Consider the following 25578-nt stretch of genomic DNA (forward strand, 5'->3'; position numbering starts at 1 on the left):
TATGACCAGATCATTATTGAATACAAAAATGTAATTTCCTCATGTACTGGTACTAAAATGACTTAGTGGCTGATTCTTTTCAGAGTAATGACCTATTTCTACTCCTTATTCCCGTTTCTCTTTTTCTATCTCTTCTCCCGCTTTTCTCATTCTTTCTTGCATTAAGAGCCACATAAAATATTTTTTTATTATTATCCCTGAAACTAGTATTTTACTGTAGAGAAGTCTATCTGATGATGATAAAATAAGGAGATATATGTCCTTTTAAGTATTTTTAAAAGACTACTGTTATGGAATGTTTATACCCAAGAATGCTACCCATTCAGCTGTAGGTAAAACTCCAGTTGCTATAAAAAAAAAAACCAACAAAAAAACAAAAAACAAAACAAAACAAAACTTTAATATGCATGTAGTTTCCTAAAGTAAATGATGTTGTTGTTGTTGTTGTTGTTTTCCTGACATATATAAGACAGGCTATTTTCAAACATTGGGAAAAAAGTAATCATACAAGGAATTCTTGGTCACATCAATATTTATCACTTAGCTATTTTTGCCAGACAGTATTCTAAATGATTTAGAGTCACTATGTCCTTTAATTTTCACAAACACCTTATGAAGACAGTATTAACACTCCCATTTGACAGAAACTGCAGCCCATGTGCGTTCAAGTTATAAGGGTCAGAACAAGGGTTTCCACCCAGAGCTGTGGGTCGGAAAACGTGCTCTTTCCCGCTCTGTCTGGGGACAGGTTAGGGGCCGACAGGTTAGGGGCCCACAGGTTAGGGGCCGTGGCTCTACCAGGGGCCCAGGTGCTGGAAACCTCCATGGGGCTGTTCTGCCCCATACTTTGGAATGCAAACTCCCTTGAGCAAGCGCTCGTTTGGCATAGTTTCACCAGTGGCCTGTCTGTCTAAGGTAGTCAGGGAATATTAAAATAGTCCTAATAATAAAATAGCACTCAGTCAACCGTGCAGCCTCCTTAGGGAGGGGTGGAGAATAGCTCACTTTCCCTGGAGGGCCTGAGAAAGATCAGTTTACAAGCGTCAGCATGGGGAGGACCCTTCTTCCTTCTCTCCATCTTGGTGCTGGCGTGTGCCTTGGTGACCATCATCTCACATTAGTAGCCCACGGTCTGGGCCGAGCACAAACCCAGGGCTCCTTTTCTCCCCCACACAAAACACACCCAGCCCTTTCCCTGACCTGGCTTGTGATTGGAGGCGGGTTGTTTGGGATAATGACCTCCAGGACCCCTCTGTGTGTTGCAGCCTGTTTGTATAACTCTTACCGCAACTCAAGACGCCTGCAGTGCGGTGTGAGGAGAAGGAAAAGACCAGGTACCAGAAGCACGGGAGAGTGACACATTCCAGCCACCTGAGTGGGCGCAGGGCCGGCACCCTCCTGTGCTTCTCCTCCAGACGGCTGCTTGCTAAGATGAGGGACCTCCTTCAGTACGTCGCCTGCTTCTTTGCCTTTTTCTCTACTGGGTTCTTGGTGGTAGCCACCTGGACAGACTGTTGGATGGTGAATGCCGATGATTCCCTGGAGGTAAGAAGTCAGCAGCTTCTTTTTCTTACCCACGCCCTTCCAAATGTTCTCCAAGCCCCACTGCTTTTCTGTGTTCACTGGGATTAATGATAGTGGCCACCATGGGCTGATCGAGTTTTTACTACTTACTGAATCTTCTTCACACTATTAACTCATTTAATCCTCACAGCTAATCAGTGTGTAGGTATTGTTGCCATTCCATTTCACAGCTGAGGTAACTGAATTCTTTCTCCTTTTTCATGAAGATAAGTTCATACAAGGCTAATGATAGAATTCCTGCCACAGCCCTCCAGAAATTCACCTCTTCCATTGCTGCATATACCAATTTTATTTATTTATTTATTTATTTATTTATTTATTTATTTATTTATTTTTGTTACAAATGTCCCCCCCCCCACTGATTCCCCCCTTCCTGTCCCTCCCCGCCCTGTCCCCAGCTTTGTTGTCCATGTCCATTGTGTTCCACTAATATTCTTTCTTTATTCTTTTTATTGAATTCATTGGGGTGACACTGGTTAACAAAACCATACAGGTTTCTGGTGCACAATTCCACAACACACCATCTGTACACTGCATTGTGTGTTCACCACCCCAAGTCAAGCCTCCTTCCATCATCATTTATCCCCCCTTTTCCCTCCTCCACTCCCCCCCTCCCCTGTCTCCTTGGCAATTCCCACACTTGTCAGTGTCCACGAGTTTTTTCTCAATCCCTCCACCCCCTTACCCAACCCCTAACCCCCACCCTGACAGTGTCTTAAACATAAATTTGCTTATCTTGATGACAGCATTAAGAGTGTGATACATTTTCTTAAAAAAATAAAAGTGCTAAAAGTTTGAGTTTAAGTTTTCATAATGACTAAAATAGTCACATATATGGCATGAACTGTTCTTCAAATACGGGAGCATGTCATGTTGAAAAACCTCCATGTTCACTGAGCACTATTTTGTGTAAAAAGAAAAGGTAAAAAAATAAGCACCAGTTAATATATGTAGGATAAGATCAACCTTATGGCCAATGAATAGAGCAATACTGGAACCTGTTTGCCAGGACGAACTAGACAATCAGTGGCTCCGAAAAAGGTTCAGACAAGGAAAAAAAAGTCCTCATTTATTAAGTGTATTCAAAATAAAACACAAACAGCAAAATTAAAGAAAAAAAAGAATGGTAATCTAAGACATTGAGTAATCAAACTCAAGGCATATAAAACCTATTCAGTAGTATGCTATAGAAAAATGTTATTTTAAGGAGTTTCCAAGTGGGAGAAAGCACCCCAAGGGAAAACACGTCTCCCAGTGTGTCCCAAGGAACAGGGAACAGATATGGATTTAAGAAACCCTCTCTTAGAAATCAGTTGCTCTTGGAACCAACTATTATGCAAGAATGGTGAGTGGTTGACATTTGAAGATTTTATTTTTCTCACTGGAGAAGCTCAGAAAGAAGTAATTTTGGAGTTTAAAAGCATTTCCTGTGGCTATCGAATCTGAGAGAGCTAGAACTGAGTAAATGTCAAAATCGGTTACTGTTCATTAGTAAGGTTTCAGAAAGTGTAAGGAAGAAAAAGAAACACTATATCAGGACCTCCAATAAAGAATATATAGCAATCCAATATGCTGTCCTATGAACATTCTGAAGGGAACGATTTAATAACTGCTAAAATGTCACCTCTAAGAAGCTTAGGAAAGATACCTGAGAGCACACCCACATCTTTTTGTTCTCCTAATTTATTTAGTTGCAGTTAGAAATGAAGGGTAATAATCTTTCTATTTTGCAGTGTATTATTGCTTCCATTTATTTTTTTCTTGCTTTTAATTTTCCTTAGACTTCTACATGGCATTTCAAAACAAATGAAGCTATAAATAATTCTTTCGTGCTAAAAAAATGTATTTCTGAAAATTTTGATAGAACTAACTACTATACAGGATGCTGCTTTACCTATGTTCAGCGATGCATTTTATCTGCTCATGCATATAAGCATTTGTGCACTGTATCATGCACACAGCAGTGAATGAAGACAGCCTTCTGGACAATGCTCAGGGGAAAGTGTGGATACAAACATCTGCTGCCATCAGCTTGCTGGAATCGGGCTGTCAGCAGCAGGTGAATATCTCAAAAATATGTTGGACTTTAGACTTGAAATTATGTTTTTCAAAATATACAAAATTTCATCTAAAAGCATTGTTGAAATACTTTCTAAAACAATTTGAAAATCTGCGTAAGCTGATGGAACTGCTAGCTTCACTTGATAAGCAGTGGAGGTTGAGGAAGGGTCAAGCCTTGCTGAGAAAGATTGGGAGTCCTGGCATTTAATGTGCCTTCTTGCTTTTACTCCGCTCCATCCAACCTTGCCATCTGCTCTGGGCAAGAACACTTCTAGTTAAAATGAATGGAATGAGCAGTCTGGGTTATTCACCTCGAGTAAATCCTTGCTAACCTTGGGCCAGTTGTAGTGAGTATTTCTTAGCTTCTTCCCTCTTTCCTACACTTGAAATATGTTGCTATAAATATTCCCCAAGAAGCCTCCACATTACACGAAGAAAACTGTCACCGATGAGGCCCCTCCTCTTCCAACAATCTCTTTATTTGGCAATATTTTTAAAGGGACGTAAATCTCTCTTAATAATTGCTCCTTCAATGGGCCATTGAAATCATACTTTTATTTATAAATTTGAAGGTTATGACACTCACGGACTCAATTATACTGCTCTTCTTGCCCCTTCCTCATGTATATGTATTACCGCGAGTCCATAGTAATAGCTCACTTTGCACAACGATTGAACAAAAGTTGGCAGCACAAAGGTGCTTTTAAAAAAATAAAAAACATACCTATGGAAAAACGTTTTAAAAGGGAGTGTTATGAATTTCTAGCTTTGTTATTAATCTTTTAGGATGAGATAGGCTTCAGAGTTGGAAACTCAACTCAACATAAAACACACACACACACACACACACACACACACACACGAAATGTATGTCATGTAAATGGTACTATGCTAATTTTTACTAGAGGAGATAAGGGTAAAGCAAGAATGAGTTGGGCCTGACAGAAGTGTATATCTAATGAGGAAAGATATGCACGGGAAACTATAGTAAAAGGCACAGGAATGAACAAAGTATCCCGAGAGCAGAGAAGATGGAATGATTATTTCCTGTCAGAGACACTGAAGCAGGCCTTGGGAAGGAAAAAGCATTTGAACAAAGCTTCAGAAAGATACGAAGGATTTTAAAAGGTGAAAATGGCAGCCGGGGCCATACAGACAAGGAGGTACATAGCAAAGGGAGGCGGGAGCAGACCCCTGGGGCTTGTTAGAGGATCAAGGTGAGTACCAAGGAGCATGCGGCAGAGGAGCCTCCAAACACACAGAATGTTATTTTGCCTAACTGATACCTGCCTCGGAGAGTGAAGTTCTTTGCATTAACTGAAACATTAGGAAAAAGAAATAGCCCGCAGAACTTCAGTGTGCATAGCCCCAAGCCAGGGACCAAGCCCTCCAAGCTACCATACTGCTCCTGTCATTACTGATTCATTTGTGTCTCCAGGAAGACAGATGTGGCGAAGAGAACTTGAATTTTGAAATTATTCCAGCCCGTGTTTGTATCTTATTTGTCTTCTATTGATTGAGCAAGTCATATCTCTTGTCTTTGGCTCCATTATAAGATGAAGTTGAACTCAGCTGTTTTAAGATCCTTTTCAATTTTTTTTTAAAGAAGAATTAACATCTTATTTATTAACTAGCATTTAAAATATGAGAGCAATAAGAAAATAATTAAGAAATAATATGTGGGGGTCATCTTCCAGAAAGTTACAATCTAATTTGAGATAAACAAATTCATATATGAGGTTTGTAAAGAAACATTAACACAAGAAAAATGGTACATAGATAAAAGTCAATGCAAAAGAAACTTTTTCACATTTTTTGTGTATCGGAATTGATTTATTCAGTCTTTCATCAACTACATTTTGCATGAGTACTATCTGTCAAACATTGTTTCAGACACTGGAGATACAACAATGAACAAACACACTAAAAACCTACCTCCATGGAATTTACATTTTAGAGAGAAAATATACAAATTAAGTAAAGTCCATAGTGTATCAGAAGGTGACAAATGCTGTAGAGTGAAAAAGCAGAGACGATGGACAGGAACTGGCAGGAAGTCACAATTTTAAGAAGAGTGGTTAGGGTTTATAATACATTTTTTAAATTAAAATCATATTAGTCTGTAGAAGCTAAAGTTGAAACAAGGCCAAGCTGTTTTCTCTAGTGAAGGAATAAATGAAAATAATTCAATAAAGGACCAAGAGTGGTGTGAGGTACTTTGTTTATTTCTTTCAAAGTCCTGGAAAAAAGAGTGGCAGCGTGAAGAACAGGTTTCTGTAGACAGAGATCTGTGCTGGCCCGAAGGAAAGGGGGAAGAAGCCAGCGAAAGGCAAAGACAAGGACAGCTAACAGTCATTTTTTTTTGTAAAGTATGGCCTCAAGAGATACTTAAGATACATTTCAAAAAGAAAATATCTTCTGCACGTATTGGTTACTCAATGGGTGAACAATTATTCAATGCTAATATCTTAATAGACTTGGTTTAATAAAGAGACATGGGAACAAATATATATATATATATATATATATATATATATATATATATATATATATATATTTTTTTTTTTTACCCAAAACTATGATGACTTCTCAAGAGTTTATGAGGCTAAAGCAGAACTTTTTCTGCAAGCGGAAATCCCGTTATCACAAACACCATTCCGTAGAAGTCGCCTTCATAGCAGCATCCAGTGTGTGCTGAGGTCTCAGGGGAAGATAAGTGGGACTGTGCTCAGCTATCACTCACAGCATCTTCAGTACCACCATCCCATTTTATTTCAGAGGCCAACTGACCTACCAAAAAACTCAAATCTTTTTTTCAATTACACTTGACATTCAATATTATTTTATGTTAGTTTCAGGTATACAGCGTAATGGTTAGACATTTATATAATTTAAAAAGTGATCCCCCCAATAAGTCTAGTACCTACCCTATACAATCCAGTACAATATATAATTGTGTGTACACACACACACACACACACACAAATACACACACACACACATATATATATGTATAATTGTTACAGTATTATTGACTATATTCTCTATGCTGTACCAAATGAACTTTTAAAACACCTACCCACCCCTCCCCCCATTAGGGTTCTTCTCAGTGTCTACATTCTTTAACATCAGGACTCCTTCACTACGACTCTGCAGTCCCAGACACATGCCCAGTCACCCACAATTTATGGCATTTAGAGCCTCTCCAGAAATTTCCATTAGGAGTTTAGAGTGATTACCCACTTTTCTGTAACTTCATAGGCTCTTCCTTTCTTTCTCCCACCCACTCTCCCTCCTTTCTTTTTTCTTCCTCCCTTCCTTCTGCCTTCCTTTCTTCCTCTCTTCTTTTTCTTCTTCCTCCCTCTCCTTTACTCCTTTTCTAAATCCCTTATTCTCTTCCTCTTCTTTCTTTTTCTTTTTCTCTTTCATTGCTTTATTTCTCCCTTTCTCTCTCTCTCTTTCTATCTTCCTTCATTTCACAAATACTCTTTGACACCTGCTGTCTACCTGGTACTGTGGGTACAAGTTAATGAAGGAGAATAATCTTCCTTAGGTTGCTCCCAGCATATTGTGGAAGATAGTGAACGGATAGTTACAGTATGATACCACAAGTGATTCTGAGTTGCTAGCTCACTCAATTGTGGATAACCAATGAAGTCTACCTAGAAGAAGAACTATCTGAACTAAGGACTTGAAGGATAGGTGAGTGAAGGAGGAGAAGTAGAGTATCCAAAGCACAGGAAATGTTGTGGCCAGAGATCTAGGTATGAGAACACTGTATTTTTGTGGTTTTGTATATATTTTAACATAACAAGTGTTTTTAATGTAAGAAAGAGAATATAGGGACTGGGTCTCAAGGGCTTTGTATACCATGTAAAATATAATTGGTACACCATAGACAAGCATGTTTCACTGTAAACAAATGTGCACATAGATTTTATTTTATTTTTTCTTGTTCATTAATTTATTTTTGTTACAGATGTCTTCCCCCTCTCCCCCACTGCAACACCCTCCTTCCTATCCCACCCCCAGCCAAGCATTGTTGTCTATGTCCATCAGTTACGCATACATGCATATAAGGTCTTTGGTTTACTTCATCTCTTCCCACCCCCACCCCGTCCACCCCTCTCCTCTGAAGTTTGTCCTTTTCTCTGTCTCTGGGTCTATTTTGTTCATCAGCTTTTTTTGTAATTATATTCTACAAATAAGTGAAATCATGTGGTATTTTTCTTTCTCTGATTGGCTTATTTCGCTTAGCATGATACTCTCCAGGTGCCTCCATGTCATCTCAAAGGATATGAGATCTTTCTTTCTTATAGCTGCATAGTATTCCATTGTGTATATGTACCACAGCTTTTATCCATTCATCTATTGATGGACACTTGGGCTGTTTCCAGATCTTAGCTATTGTAAATAGTGCTGCTATGAACATAGGGGTACATATATTCTTTCTGATTGGTGTTTCAGGCTTCTTAGGGTATATTCCTAGAAGTGGGATCACTTTAGAAAGATCGATCATTCTGGCTGCTTGTGGAGAATGTTGGGAAGGGGTAAAATAAAGTATCGGGAGACCAATTAGGAGACTTTTCCCATAGAGCAGAAGGGAAACAGTGCTGGTCTGAGCTAAGATGGCAGCAAACATAAGGAGACATGTGAAGGTATGGGTAACTCTAAAGAATTTGAATACATAGGATTGGTAATTGATTGCACGTAGAGAAAAAAGGCTGATGAAGAGGGAGATGTCAAGGTTGAAATCCTTCACTATTTGGGGGCAATTGGAGGACTGGTGAAATCACTCATCTAGAGTTTAAATAGAAGAACATTAGCCTCTATACAGAAGTTATCAAGCATCAATATCCCTAAACCCTCTCACTAGTTTATCTTGCTTAGATTCTTACACAGCACCTCAAGGTAGAGCAATAATATAAAGCTTTGTAGTGGGGAGGCTTACAGATTGGACTTAATGTTAGAGGGACCAGAGATTAAATCTCCCCATGCAGGTAGTAGCTGTGTGAATTTTGACAGGTATCTAAGTTGTTATAAACCACATTTCCTTCTCTGTACAGGGAGAATAAAATATGAACATTAGAACTGTCTTGTGAGGATTAAATGAGCTTGTGTTCCACAGTACCAGGCAAATACAAATCAGTCAGTCAGTGTTAGATGTATTACTGTCTATTTGTAGTTTATTGGCTTGTTTTTGTTCTGGAGGAGGATATGACATTTTGTATAATGTTCACTTAAAGGCAAGATATGACATTTGAGTTCTATTCCTATTTTCACTATTGATTCTCTTGGAGAAATTTTGTTTACTTCTCTTGGCTGTGGTTTGCCTATTTTTACACTTTTGACTGTTGGTTGTTTTGTTTGTTTGTTTTATTCTTTTGGTGTGTGTGTTTTTTTGTTTTTTGTATTTTGTTTTTGTCTAACCAGGGGAATAGGCAGACAACAAAAACAAAATAAGTTATCTATTAAATACATTTAAAAAAATAAATTATGAATAAATAACATTATTAATATATTAACTATATTATAAGAAGTGTAATTATTCATTATTCACACTGAAATAGAAAATTAGTTTTTCACATGATTATTCGTCTCTCTATTATAAGAAGGAAAAACAATGTTTGCACAAGATTATTCCATTTTCAGTTAATCTTTTGTTATTTTTGACTGAGAATCTGCTATACACCAAGCACTGTTATGACTAAAATTTGGTTACCTCAAATAAATGTTCTCCACATTTGGATTTATTTTATCCCCATCACTAAGTTCTCCCTGAGATTTCTATGTACATTAATGGTGATGCATTTGTTACAAATATAAAGTAAATATAAAAAGTAATTCTTTCCAGCATGTACTTTGATTATTTATGTACTAGTTTTACTTTCCAACTAATGTCAAACTCCTTCAGTGAATATCTCCACAGAAATTCTCTCATTGATCTCATGAGATCCTATAGCAGCTAACACGGACTTCCAAATAATGGAAATTGATGATTCATTTGTTAACATGAATTGATTGGATAACCACTGAGATACTTGTTTACTTATTAAAAGAATGAATGAATGAATGAATGAATGAATGAATGAAGATGAATGAAACACAAAGCAATGTGATAAAACTTACACTGAGCCCTAAATCAGAAGTATCTCTGAAGGGAGACCAACACTATTTTTTTAAGGCAAGATCTTTTATCTTGCCACAGTTTTCTCAGATATGGATCTGGTTTCTCTTTTTGCTGAGATAGGATTAAAAATCTAATCCTCTGGGAGATATAGTAAAGTTGGTGAAAACTATATTCTGGTCTAGAGAACATAGCTTTTCTTCCTAGTATTTCAAAGAGAGAAAGAAATGAAGAAGAAAGAAAAAAGAAAATTAGTATTTTATTATTATTTCTTCAACATACAATATGATTTTTCACTGGGCAGAAATCATTGCACAGTTGTGATACCAGACTTTTATAAGCATTTTAAAATGATTAAATGAATGACTTAAATTAAACAATAAATGTTAAAATTTAAACATTTAAATAGTTCAGATATGTAAATTAGGTAATATAACTATGAAGACCACCAAAATTATATTTTACCTACTAAGATTGTATTATTCTAGTTTTTCTATTTATACTTTTAGCCAGTGCTCCACAAATAAGCAGGTAGAGGTACACCAAGTATACTTTAGCAAATAACCCATTGTATAAAAATGAAGTAGAAATGAAAGATGGTATCTATTATGTTTATTTTAATCTTGCTTCCTCATCCTTATAAATACCTCTCAAGTTCTTTTAGACCCTGGGAGAGTAAGAAAATAAAATTAAATATTAAAGTAAAATGTTTAGAATCCTATTATAAAAAATTCAAATGTATTTTATGTTAAAATTGAAAATGTTTCAAGTTTTAGTAGTAAAACATGTTATTCAGTACTATTATTAAAACTTAGTTGGTAAACACACCACATACTATATAGCTGATGAATTAAAGAATTGTACACCTGAGACCTATTTACTTTATTAACTAATGTTACCCCAATAAATTTAATTCAAAAATTAAATAAAAATTTTAAAATAATTTTGCATATTGATAAAAATACTTAAGTAAATACTAGAAAAAAGTAAGTTGAATATCAATATACAGTATGTTAGCACAAGGATAATAAAATGCTATTAAAACTATTATTTTTCTATAATATGTATATGGAAGATGTGGTTTTTAAAATACATTATTTTTTTTGGTTTATTCATGCTTCTGTCTATGTATATTATATTTACACACAAATCAAAGTACATACACATTTATATCTTAATGCATATTGACAAAGAAAAATTGTGTTTGATAACGGTCAACTAAAAATAAATATTTACTAATCATACCGTGTATAAATGTCCTATGTAACCGGATGAGAAATAAATGCTGATTAATTAAAGTATTTTTAGATTCTATGTATAAAATATGTGGGGGCAAGACAAACACATCTAAAACTTCCCTAGATAAGACAAGGCAGGCAAAGTTGTGTCTTTCTGTTTGCATTTGGAAAGTAATAAGAAAGAGAAATTGGCAAGCACTAGGAATAGAAACCTTAATGGAAAACTGGTAAAGAGATCAGAATAAGAAACCAAAGGATTAAGAAACTAACTTATGCTACTATAAACTCAACTGGGAAGTTATCCTCAATATGGTTTCCTGCTCATGCTGAGTCCTGTGGTAAATACTTTCCAGAGCCAGGTGAGTAGGTGGGATCCAGGCTGACACAAAATCAGTGTAAACTCTCTGGTCTAAATAACAGCTCTTTGACTCCTGGATTCAGCTATCCTAGTCTATTCATATTAAGCACCAGTGCAAATAGTGTATTGTTAACAATTATCTGTGCCAAAGTTCAAATGAGAGTTAATATGTGTGTAGCAGATAGTTTGACATATTTTTCTCCCTTAATAAATATTTATTGAGCATCTATTGTGTACCAAAAAGGAAGGTCTGTCAGCTCCTTCAAGCAAGGTGTCATACCTGTCTAGGTCTTTGCTGTGTCTGCAGCATTTAGTTTGCCTGTTGACTGAAACGTGACAGACATTCAATGAATATAATTTGACAGATGAGGATAGACTTAGGAGACATGTACATAAATGCACACACAAAAAGATAATTTAATATTGTAAATGCTAGAGAAATATGGACAATTACTCCATTACTGTGTTACCTGGGGAGAGATTAACTCTAGCTGAGAACCTGGGAGAACCTCATGGAAGAAGAGATATCTTGGAGGTGGGATTTGAATAATAGGTAGAAATTTGACAGGTTGAGAGCAAGGGGAGTTATTCTTGTTGTTATGTACCATGAGGAGAAAATTCAAATGCCTATAGGAACAAAGAAGCCAACATCCATGAGAGAGGCAGACTGGGTAGGGACAGCAAGGAATCTATGAACACAAATCCCACTTGATGGGAGCAGCTACTCAGCTCATGATAATTGTTGCTACATTGGATCGGGGAGTCCAGGTGGCCAGACTGACCAACTTTCCAAGGGAAGCCAGAAATCTGGACTATTCTGTAAAATTTCTATGTTTCACTATTGGCAACTAATTAATATTAAGAGATTTCTGCTGACCTTGTGTTTGTGACTTGTACTTTAATTGCTGTACCTTAGATAAACTCCTTATTTAGGAAAGTATACCTTCTTCATTTCAGACTCAATAGCTATTCATTGAAATAATGTACAAGTTCCTCTAGTATGGTTTTAGAAATAATTTATTAACATATAAATCACACACTAAAAGGAAAAAGCTTACATTTGGAATTCTCTATTTTGGACAACCCTGCGAAATAAAAATTATTAGTTAACATTTTGCATTTTTGCCCTTTAAGAAAGGTTAACTCTATAGTCTAAGCATTGGTTGGCTTTTTAAGAATCTTTTCTTAAAACTTTTAAGAACTTAGATTTGCTTGCCTTTTAGAAAGTTCCTAATAAGCCATTTACGATAGAGAGATAAGTGAAGACTACATATTATAAACAAGAGGGCTTTCTTAAGTATGCCAAATAACATAAAATCTTTTAACCTTGTCTTTTGTGCACAAAGGCACCTTTAAGGGTGTCTCCAGTAAGTGCTATATTAACGCAGAAGTTTAGTTAATTACAGCCACTATTCTCACATACCTTAACTGAGTGTGAATACCAAGCAATCTAATCGTGTGCCCCTGAGCATTAATACCTAATGAAATTGGATTCCTTGTTTCCTCTAATGAGCTCATTGCTTTTCTAAATATGGTCATTGCAGGTAAATGATCAATAGCCTTGAAAATGACACCACTACTGGATTATGTTGGTGAGAAAGAAATACTCTGTATGTAAAATTAGTATTTTCACATATATATCTCAGGTGACTTTCTAAATAACTTCATATAACCAGAATAGCCATAGTGGATTTTTTGGTTTGTTTTAATGGCTGAGCAGAAGAAAATTGTGGTCAGTCACTCTTTGATTATAGAGAAGTGACTTCAAATCCACGTAAACTAGGTCAGGTTGAAGTAAACAGAATCCAGTGTGTTTCTGTTAATTGGGAGACTGATGGGCAGTAGACTATGAGAAGGTCTGTTTTCCACTACGATATATTTAATAGTGATAGCAGAGTTCTGCTATAGTGTAACGATTTAGTAAAAATAATCTCTACTGCATTTGTTTCCTAGGGCTGTCATAAAAAATTACCACAAATTTTGTAGGTTAATGTTGATGTGGGAATGTCCAGACCTTTAGAGTATTATTATAAAAGTTTATTTGAGCCAAACTAACAACAATTGCTGGGAAGCAATATCTTAGATGCTCCAGAGAATGACAGTTAGCAGTTTCTTTTGCACATTTGGAATTGAGGAGGGAGCATTAAGAAGATTATATGGAAGTGGGGGACAGCAAGTTGGGGTTGGATTACAGGGCACTTAACACGATTGTGTGTTCTCTTGAGGATGGTTATACTTCCAAGAGGTCTGAGAAAGAGGCTTTTCCAAGGTGCCTTAACCTAGATGCACAAAAACAATGACAGGGCTTGCTTTCGGCAAAAATAAACCTTCTATTGAAGGAGTTATTTGCCCAGGGAATGAATACCCACCATGACCTTCCCAGTTAGGAATGTATGATCTGATCACCCCGTGAGGTTACTTTCAGTCACTGGAATTGTCAGATTTATTCTAGAGCAACCCCCAACCCCTTTTGGCCCATATTCACACAAGAGAAATGTATTATCTCACAGCTCTGGAGGTCAGCAGTTTGACATCCAGGTGTTGGCAGGACTGCACTGTCTCTGGAGGCTCTCGGGGAGAATCTGCTCCTTACCTCTTCCAGCTTCTGGTGGCTGTGGGCATTCCTTGACTTGTGTCCACATCACTTCAATCCCTGCCTCGGTGGTCACATTCTTCCTTCTCTTCTGCCTATGTCTCTCTTCTGTCTCTTACAAGGACACACCATTAGATTTAGGCCCACTCTAGTAATCTAAGACCATCTTTTTATTTCAAGATCCTTAACTTAATTCATATGCAAATTTTTCCTAAATAAGATCACATTCACAAATTTTGGGGATTGGGACATGGGCATATCTTTTTGGAGACCACCGTTCAGCCTATTACATGTACCTTTCTCCAGTGTCATTGTGATTAGTTAGGAAAGCTGAACACAGTCACTACTCAGGGTAGTAGGATGTATAAGTAATTTATTAATGTTATAATTTACTGAGAAGATCATTTATATTGTGTGTTTGTACTTTTTCATTCTTATAACCTTTTTAGCATCTTCTCTTCTATGCAGATAAGAAGATAGAGGCTGAAAAAATAGGTAAGTTCTTGCCCAAGCATATAACACAACTAATAAATGTCAATTTATATTTAAAGTCTATATGTTTTCAACTATGGCTTATGTTTTATTCATATATTACTTTGCATGTTCACATTCTTCTTTAGAAATTGATGTGTGAAATTTCACAAGGCAGATTTTCTTCATTAAATTTTTGGTCTGTGATTCCTCAGCTTCCTGAGGTAATACTCCATACATTTCAAAACATCGCTTTCAGGGTTAACCTTAAGAAGTACAAGCCAAAGTGAGGTTTTATAGAATAATGGCCATAGGATGAGAATAAATTTAGGGCTTATTACTTCACCCAAAGATATCTTTTAATTTCCATTTCTAGAGCAGTTTAGCCTGAATGGATTTGGAATTTTGAAAAATTGGTGTTAAGCATAGCACAATGCGGAAGGCCCTGTGCACAGACTGGTGTTTGAGGCCCATCTTCCCCATTTATTAACAATGCTTTCTTGCCCTGGCCGGTTTGGCTCAGCGGTTAGAGCGTCGGCCTGCGGTCTGGAGAGACCCGGGTTCGGTTCCTGCTAAGGGCATGTACCTCGGTTGCAGTTTGTCCCCGGCCCTGGTTGGTCGTGCGGGTGGCAGCCACTCGGTGTGTCTCTTTCACATTGATGTTTCTCTCTCCCTCTCTCTTCCTCTCTCTCCCTCCCACTCTATCTGTGCAAAAAATGGAAAAATGTCCTCGGGTGAGGATAAAAAAACAAACAAACAAACAAAAAACAATGCTTTCTTGGGGTTAATCACTTAAGTTTCCTGTGCCTCATTTCCTTATTTCTAAAATAGATAATCATAATGATCTCTTACAGAGTCCTTTAAGAACTAAATGAAATAATAATATGCTTAAACAGTAACTGCTTCATAGTAGAGAATCAATATATAATATTCATTATTGACAATTGTATTTTACATAGAAAGTGATAATAGAAGCACTACATTCAAAATTGTGATGGATTTAGCCAGAAGAGGGGTTCAGTAAAGTTTTATTTGGCACAAAATGCACCTTCAAATCAGAATATGGGACAGAGAGTAACAGAGTGCAAATATACCCAAAAGGATTTTCTTTTGCAAATCAAAGTGTTTTATGTTCCTTTCTTCTTCACACCAATTATAATCCCTCTGTCTTTGCATTTCTCTCCCCACTCCACTCTGTCACTTATTCTTTCTTTAAGGAAAATATTAAGTTTTCATTTACCAAGACAATCCTTGTTAAATCTTACCTATTTCCAGATTTCCAAGGTAATTGAGTCAGTAATTGAGCCAGAAGCAACAATCATATTAGTTCTGTTTCATATGCATGAGCTCTGTCAAGATTACTGGAATCTATTTTCTCTTGGCATGTTTACAATTCTGAGAAACCTATTGTGACTTACAGTGTACAATGTAGAGATAAAGTATGGGAAGGCTCAGAGCACTGGTAGCTTTTAGCTCTAGGTGCACAAAGAATTACATGCACAGCATTTCTAAGTAAAAGTGCTTTACAGCTGTCAGATTGTATAAAATTAATGCTCAGTTTGTTTACATGCGTATCATAGTTTAAGCATTTGTAGCCTGTCAGTGGAGCAGGGAGGAAGAAGTCGTGAGGTCTTTATATCTCACTTATTTGTGTTTTTATATATAGCTTTCTGTGGCAATTATTTTAAATGTATGAACCTCATATATAATAAAACGTGTCTTAATGGAACTCAATGTTCATAATGAAGACAAATTAATGTACATTCTTAATAGACTCAAGATGTCAACAGTTATTATCGGTTATATTGATTGGGAGTGGTGAGTAAATGTCAGCACAGGAGAATGAAATAAATGGTCTCCATGTTACACTATGACTGGATGATGGAACCAGCCATAGGCATTTGAGTATATTTAATTCTGATTTGTATCCATCTTAGGCATGACTTTTCCCTGCTACCTCTATTCAGGAAGTGAATTCATCTGATGGTGGGGAACACCTTTAATTCTTAATGCTTAAGGGAAAATACTCTAAAATGCATTGTGTTTGTTGTAAATGAAATTCTGATCATGCTTGTAACCACTGTACTTTGTTATCAAACTCACAACAGTCAAGCTCTTCCTTTGATCAGGGAGGACAGAAGTGTGTCTGCATGAATCGTTTCACGCAGTGTCTTCTCCAACATCCAGGTGAGCACAAAATGCCGCGGCCTCTGGTGGGAGTGTGTCACAAATGCCTTTGATGGAATTCGGACCTGCGACGAGTATGACTCTATACTTGCCGAACACCCGTGTACGTATACCTTAGACACCCCCTGGCAGAGGGCATACCAAAGAAGACTGACCTCAGCTTTCCATTGTGTGGTTTTGTTTTCCACAGTACTGGATTCGGGTTCTGTCCAGTTTTAAATATTTTGATTAGAAATTTAACCTGAAATGTGAGTTGGAACATTTTAGCGTATTCTATCTTTTGCCATGTAATTGTAAATTCTTTAAAGTAAAATTATTGTCTTATTTATGTCTGCTTTTCCCTCAAAGGACCTGGCATCGTGCCTCATGCACAGTAGGCTTAGAGTAAACATTTAAAACATTGAAACAGATTCTTTGGGATGCTGTGATTTTATTAGAATTGACAGGTTCGACGAAAAGCATTTCAGAGACGTCTTTTAACTGTGACTGTGTTCAAATAGGAAGTTTACAGCATTGCGATGGGAGATTTTCCAAAAATAAATAAATAATAAATAAAGAGAATTGGAGGGACAAAGACAGAAGAAGATAGATTAAAGCAAATGCCTTTAGTTTCCTCCAAAGCAATTGACAGGTGATGGTACCACATTTTCTCAAGATAAATGAAAAGTAAACCTTGGACTGTGACTTCCCCCCGGAAAGCTATTTCATCTTGGGGAAGAAACGGAAAGGAGCAGTTCTGTAAAATCTTCCCCTGCCATTTAGGATGTGAGTGCCTGAGACGTTTTTAACATAATTCATAAGGCATCTATGTCATCTTTTAAAAAAGACCTCTTCATTCTTTCTCATTTTTCCTTCCCTGGGCTAACCTAGTTGAATCTACAAAGAAGCATGATCTGGTCAATAGGAATAGAAATCGATGCGGAAACTAGGCTGTTCCAGATATACAGTGATATGGTTACAACTGACAAAAAAAATAAAAAAGAAAGATGAAATCTTTCAACATTTTAAACGCTTACGTAAGAAGAAAGTAAAATCACTTAAAAGCACACTGCACAAGAGAAAATCACTGTTATATTTTAATGTTCCTTTTTAATCTATTTTTCTTGAGAATCTCACATTTTTCTTTTGATATTGTCTTATCTATTGCAAATATCTAAAAAGTACATTAATTTTCTTTAAAAATTCTATTGTATGCTTAAAGACAACAGAGATGAAACACATTCTATGAAAATATTATAACTATAGCCTCTAAGTTAAAGTGTTATTTATGAGAGTAGAGTTTTATTTTTAGTCTTTGATATCTTTTAACAACCATAGTTAACCTGAGATAACATTTCCCATTGCCCTGTTTACCTAGAGTATCCAGACCCAGATAAATACTTTCTCTCAGGGCTCCTGTTGATATAAGTACTTTGAACTCCCAACACCCCACCCCTGCAAATTAGATATATTTTTTTTATCTTGGCAGCCGAATCTCATGCAGTCCTCAGAAGGACATTCCTGGCTCACCTGCATTAGCAACCGGCTTTCAGTGCTGCTTTCTTCAAATTGGCCAGCCCATGGGCCCCTGTATGGCTTCATACACATGAGTCCTGGAGTTCCGCAGAGCATCTGAATAATGCTCTGTGTGGGGTTGATGGTCAAAGAAGGGAAGACCAATACCCAAGGCGATTTCAGGGAACCCCATGCAGATGGTGCTCCTGTCACTAGGTAGTTCCAGGTTCCAAAAAGGGTCATACAAAATTCCAAGGGAGACACTCCAAAGTGTGAGACCCCTTGGCTTAGGGTGCTGAGTAGCAGTCCCTCTCTTACATATCATTTGACTGTCAGGAGGATCTGTTGAAATAGGAACACTGATATTACCTAATGAGTTACAAGTTATTTTCTTTCCTCCATTCTGAGAAAAGTCAGCCTTAGATTTGGCCTAAATTTGAGCCTATTTTTTTTTTTTTAAATAATGCCGAATTTTGAGACCTTAAAAATTCCATTCTAAAAATGAATATATATGTACATATTAATAACACAATAATTACACACAGTATATTTACCTATTAATAAGGTAGCAGTTGATTTTATGCACTGACTTTCTCTTACATGGATCACAAAATTATTTTTTTATTTTAACTAAGAAAAATTGGCCACATTTTTGTAAGCAACCTGTTACTAAATAGGTCCTAAAGTTACCTCATTGATGGGGGAAATTATTTACAATGCAAGGAAATCCCAAATCACTATGAATAGAAAACTTAATTACTATACACTTAAAGGAATGCATTTTATTACTCCTCTTCGTTAGCCAGCTAAAAGAGTAGTAGTTCTGACTTTGGGCGATTAACCGTCCATTTGTAATGAAATCTTCCTATTGGAAATTTAACTTAACTGTGACTCTGTTCAGGAGGCTTCCCAGTTGAAGATGCTTCCATTGCAGAAGGTGACCGCTGCTTTTCCACTTCTCTTCCCTGGGCCTTCTACCATATGTTCTCACTGGCTGTACCTTTAAGATATGCAGTTGACAATGCAATATAAAAGTGTCAAGATGAAGTGTCGGCCAAGAAAGGCCATGACTTGAAGGAATGAAAGAGAGTATGATCTGTCTTCCAGAAACAATCTACTACCTGATGACAGAAGCTTTTCCTTCTTCTACAGTTCTCCCACCAGCCTAAATTGGCCAGAGATATCTTAAAGTATTTTATCTTGCCCCCATATCAAATTTTAATAAATTATTTTTAATTTATTACAATAAAATTTTAAACGAATATAATGATCATTTATTTATGGAATAGTCATTGAGTAACTTCTGCAGAATAGATACTCGGCTTTCGATTCAGCATTCAGTTATCATACTTGTGAACAGGACTCATTCCAGAACAGGAGGCAAAGGAGAAACATTTATTTAGTCACTATATGCCATGCATTTTGCTAAGAGGCCACTAAGACTAAGTAATAATCAGTGCTTAAACAAATAATAATGCCAGTAGTGTCATATTTTTGTGTTTTATGAAAAATTTAAGGGTACTCATTTCCAAGCTCATGCAAATTTAAATACACAGTTCTTTCAGCAGTCAATGTTAATATACTAAGTTGTCTGTTTTTATTTTTATTATTATTTTTTTTTATGTAGTTCTGTGAGTTAATATGTTTCCTTCCTCTGGCTATGCTGTAACCATATACCCTGATCTTCCAGTGAAGTTGGTGGTAACTCGCGCATTGATGATTACTGCAGATATTCTAGCTGGGTTTGGATTTATCACCCTGCTCCTTGGTCTTGACTGCGTGAAATTCCTCCCTGATGAGCCATATATCAAAGTCCGAATCTGCTTTGTTGCTGGAACCACATTACTGATAGCAGGTACTTGTCTGGACTAGAGCTAGAGGTACCGACACATATCTAAGGTCTTGAGCAGAAGGAGAACGGTGGTGTTCTGAGCCAGTTCATTTTAGGATCATTTCTGACTTGCTTTTCTAGACTGAAGGAATAAAGAACACTTCACCAGCCCTAATTTCTTTAGCTTTGGAATCAGATAATTGATCTTTTTGTTGTTGTTGTTAATATGGCAGATCAAGATTTATCAAAGTCCTCAAACTATTTTCAACCATCTAAAAAATAAAGCTGTATAATGTTTAAATTAAAAAAATAATTTATATTGTGATTATTCCTGAAGTTAAATTCTGAATTAAGCCCCAAACTTAATTAAGCCTCCTTACTTGTACCCACTGCACCAATTCCTTTTAGCAATAAACTAAACTGTGCCAAGTCCTATTAGACTCATGTGCCAACCCATTCAATCATAAATGAAACAATAAGCAAATCATATTATTACCATCACTTAAGAAGTAGATGAATAAATGGAGTTCTGAAGACTAATGAATCAAACATAATTGTAAAGCATAAGTCAAGAAACATTTCACATGGTGTTTATTAGTGAAAAATCAAAATTGATATTTTACTCAGGTCTTGTATCAAAAAGACTTCAAAGCTTTGTCTTTTCTACCACAACATGATGTCATTTTTGGATCTTAATGCAAGTTGGTAGAGAGTATCCTGTTGAAGGAACCAATAGGACCATCCTCCAGAGAGAAATAATTTTCTTTTATGGTAGAAGCAATAAGTTAGCCAGGCAAAGGTAAATGGAAACCTGACCAGGCACTCTGGGTAGTGAATAAATAGAGATTGTGGAATTAAAAATACCTGGAGATATACATGCATGATATGTGACCTTATACCAGTTACTTAACCTCTCTCCATTTTCTAATCTGCAAAGTAGGCTGAAGCCCCCGTAATAATATCTATCCCAAATTGCTGTTGTGAATATCCAGTGTGAGCTGAGCAAGCTCAGAGCAGAGAGCCTAACCCATCACAATCTCAAAACCAGGGACTCCCTGATTTTTTCATGTGAACATTGAGTGAAGGTCCTGCTGATTCTTAGGTTGTATTAAAAAGTCACAAGAATTTAGTTATTTTTCCTTTTTAGATATGAATTCTGATATCCAGCCTAGTGATAACGTGAAACTTTTGTATGTAATAATGTGTTTTACTTAACAAATTTAAACGTCATTTAATACTATAAAATTTTGTTACAGAATACTTTTTGGGACACCACTAGACACTGCATTTTTTGTATAAAACAACAAAATGAGCTAAATTTAAAGAAAACCAAGTCAATAAAGAAAATCCCTGTAGGAATGGTTGAAGAAAAAATGACTAAATTGCCAGACATGTCCAAAGACTTAGAACCATCATTCAATATTAGTATTTATATGTATTCTGTTTCTAAGTTTCAAAAAAGGAATTTCCATTCTAAACCTGTGGATTACAGTATTACAGAAAAGGCATGATAATTTATACCCTGTTATCTAAAAGGTATATATTCATGATCTGGTCCTTCTTCAAACTTCTTGCATTAAACAGTTGGGAGAAGAATGCAATGAAATGGTGGTTTAAATAGATAATCACACATTGCCTGGCTGGTGTGGCTCAGTGGATTGAGCGTCGTCCCATGGACTGAGAGGTCCTGGTTCGATTCCCTGTCAGGGCACAGGCCAGGGTTGCAGACTCGATCCCCAGTGGGAAGCGTGCAGGATGCAGCCAATTGATGTTTCTCTCTTACATAGATTGTTTCTCTTTCTCTCTTCCTCTCTCTCTAAAAAATCAATAAAAACATATTTAAAAAAATAGGTATCACAGATTCCCTAGAAAAGTATGAAAGTTTTTTTCTGACACTACAAATTTCAAAAAAATACCCTCATAGCCTTTTATCCCCCAATTCCCCATCATCTAGGCCTGACATGCAGTTTATCCCTTTAAAACAAGAGGACCTGGCTAGTATCACTTTAAGCCAGTTAATTGTCAGATAGAATAATCTATGGATATTAAATTTTATTTAAATGGAATAAATTTTCTTTATTTATTCTTGTATGTGGGGGTGATAGATAAGAATTTATTTTAAAATAAAGACAATAATTACTTCAATTACAGTTTTTAACTCCAATGCACTAAAAGGAATGACTTTAAAACCTCATTTCGATCTGGGTGCTGGTTGTGTAGCTGACACAGCTCCAGCGGCGGGGCTGGGTGCTGGGGAAAGAGAGAGACAGTTTCTCCTAAAGACATCTAGTTTCAGTTAAAATCTTGATCTCAAAAGAACATGTGATTTTCACTATTTGTTTTAAATTTTGTGTTCTTTTCTTTGTATTTTTCTTTTTTTAAAATATTTTTCTTTCTACAATACTAAAATGACATTGAAAAGATAGAAAAAGTAAGAAAACCATAGCAACCATTTTAGGTTTAAAAAACAGATGTGCACTGCACTGTTGTATTTTTGTGTTTCTGACATATAATTTGAAAGAAATACGAGACAGAAGGCCAAAGAAACACGTAGAAGAGGTGACCAAAATTTGAGTTGTTCATGAATCCGTAGTCTCATTATTTTTCTAAATGATGCCATCTCTCTTGAGTAGCAGGATTTAAATTTGGAAATAACCTGCATTTTTTTTTTTCTTTTTTGGTATCTTTTATTTCTTTCAGGTGCCCCAGGAATTATTGGCTCTGTGTGGTATGCTGTTGATGTTTATGTGGAACGGACTTCTCTGATTTTGCACAATATTTTTCTTGGCATCCAGTATAAATTTGGTTGGTCCTGTTGGCTTGGAATGGCTGGGTCTCTGGGTTGCTTTTTGGCTGGGGCTGTCCTCACATGCTGCTTATGCCTCTTCAAAGGTAAGAACAAAATGAAATAGCTTACTTCCTTGCCTTCGGTATCATTTTTCTCAACCCAATGGAAACACATCTCACCAGCCCCAAATAAGGTTATTTACTTGATCTCTATGTATTGACATTAAAAATTTTATTTGTTCAAGGACAACTGATTTCCAGTATTCCAACCTATTACCCAATTAGTGGTACATTTATTAAAAACACACACACACACACACACAAAAAAAAAAAACACCACAGCTGTAACTGTGTCTGGTATCCAAATATATAATTATTACTTTGATGTGTCATAATCTTATACGCCTCACTTCACCCAATCTATTAAATTTATATGTAGACTTAAACAGAGAAGTAGACTGACAGGCAAGCCAAATATTTGTTGTTTAAAAGTGTCATTTAGTTTCTAAAAATACAACTTGAAAACCAAAAGAATTTCACTCTTTATCAAGAAAAAAAATTAAGAGAATACTTGGCTAAATTTTAAATCTGAAAATAACCTTTAGGATAAAAATCTAGATTGTCATCTAGAGATCTTCTTAGATGATTCTTAGACTATGTAAGTTCTTGCCTTTCTTGGAAAAGAATATATAAGTTGACATTATTTTATTCAAAGTTTACTCTGCCACAGTTATTTTCATGTCTCTATAAATACCTCTCCCAAACAGATGTGGGACCTGAACGGAACTACCCTTATTCCATGAGGAAGGCCTATTCCACTGCAGCCGTCTCCATGGCCAAGTCATACGTGGCCCCTCGGACAGAGACGGCCAAAATGTATGCTGTCGACACAAGGGTATAGAGTCCTGCATATCCGTCTGTGGTTATATGTTATTTATCTAATCAATCGATAAGTTCAAGTGAATAAAATAGATAAACTGAGGAACAGTTATTTAAACTTCATGCTCAACTACGTTAATTGTGCAGCTTAATCAAAAAAGTGTGTTATTTCTTTTCTATTATTTTTATATTCTTCCTCATTCTTTCTTCTCTGTCTCTCTCACACACACTATATATAACATATATATATATATATAATATATATATATTTCAAGATGAGGTTGCTAAGATATAAATATGTGTGCTTGTGATTTCTATATGGCTATTAGAGATTGTGACATGGTGATATTAAAATAAAATGACATTTTAAGACTAGAAAGCAACCTTCAAAAGAGGCCAGAGATTCTCATCTTTGAAGGGATTGACAAACTCTTAGCCCTTTCCCTGGTTTTTGGTTCACTTTTTGTATTTTAAACTGAGTGAGTTATTTAAAAACTTTGAAGAAGATGGTTCTTCTAAATTCAATCTAGTATATCAGTGCTTACTCTGATTCTGTAAAAATAGAAAACAGACAAACAAAACAAACAGCTTGGTTGCCAGCCACTGGTAGAAGTTAAATAAGTTTCCCTTCACACTCCACATGTCAAAAGCAAATGCTAAGTTAATACTGGAGTCAGCAGTGACTTTCTTCCTCATTGGAGGTGGGGGGATCAGGAGGAGGGTTTCAATAGGGAAAAAAGGAGTAACATCTGTAACAAAAATAAATTAACAAAAATAATTATATATAAAAAAGAAGAGATCTGTATATTATTGTCACTACTCCCTGTTTGCCTGTATATTGCTAAATTATTGGACTACCGCAGTAATAGCTAAGCAAGGAGTGCACTCATTTATTGATTGGGTATCCAAATACATGTTATGAATGCATCATATTAGAATTCACTAACTCAGGTGTCCCTTCACAACTATATCCTCAACCCCTAGCAAAATATCTGACATAATAAAATTTAACAACTATTTGTTGATTGAAAGAAGTAAAACCTCACAACTCTTTAATAAATTTTCCTCATGAAATACGTTTTAGGAAAAAAATTAATTATATCGACACTTAAATCAATGGATGATTGCTAATGGGATTCATTCATATTCATAATGTAATCATCTTGAATTTTTTAAATGGTAAGTTTTAAAAAAGGTCATAAAATGTAACCTCAGGCTTACTGCTTCCTTGTAATTCACATGAGTAGCATTAATCCCTTGTGGTGACTTAATGAACTATTAACTGGAAATTAGTTCTTTGGAAAGTGGAAATGTAGATGTGAGTTTCTGAAGATCCCAAAAGAAATCCTTCAAATTTAATAAACTTAAAAGAATGTGAAAATGATATGATGAAAGCCTAGCACATCTATTCATGTTGTTGAGAATGGTGTTCACGATTTCAAAGGTATTTTTTTTTACCAGCATTCTTACCTAATCATAAATTAAGAGCAATTGATTCACTTTTATTTTATGGGTATTATTAGCTGAGTAATTAACATTGAAAAAAATGTATTTGTAGATCATGTTTCCTAGTTATATGTGTATTAGTCTATGCATTTGAAAACTTATTTTATCTTGCCCTTTTTACTCAAGCTTGTTTTTTACATGTTTATTTTCACTTTTATTTTATGACATATGATCTGTTATCTGTTATGTATTCTAATATGTCTCTTGAAATCCTTCTGGGTAAAGGCAGGGTAAAAATTAAGTAGCTCATTAGATTTTAGAGATACAAATCCCTCCCCCAACCTTAAAGCTTTCATTTGTATGAGGAAATATTTCAAAGGATTATGGTGATAATTGACATCTATGACAGTTTTAAAGTTTTTCTCAATAAAAACATTTTGTATATTCTAGGAAGACTACTAGTATTTTTTTTAAATTATACTGGGAATGTGTCTTTCCAATTTGCTATAATTTAATAAAGCA

General features: G+C 35.9%; 1 protein-coding gene across 1 annotated transcript; it reads left to right on the forward strand.

The window, feature by feature from the left end:
• Nucleotides 1-1234: 1234 nt before the first annotated feature.
• CLDN16 (claudin 16) lies at nucleotides 1235-23632 on the forward strand. Its single transcript, XM_036243836.1, is given in 6 exon segments — nucleotides 1235-1333; nucleotides 1336-1545; nucleotides 16620-16722; nucleotides 19804-19968; nucleotides 22645-22836; nucleotides 23499-23632. Coding segments are annotated over 6 exon segments (903 nt in total).
• Nucleotides 23633-25578: the final 1946 nt, after the last annotated feature.

The sequence above is a fragment of the Molossus molossus genome, unplaced genomic scaffold (assembly GCF_014108415.1).
Source record: "Molossus molossus isolate mMolMol1 unplaced genomic scaffold, mMolMol1.p scaffold_m16_p_5, whole genome shotgun sequence".
Classification (NCBI taxonomy): Eukaryota; Metazoa; Chordata; class Mammalia; order Chiroptera; family Molossidae; genus Molossus; species Molossus molossus.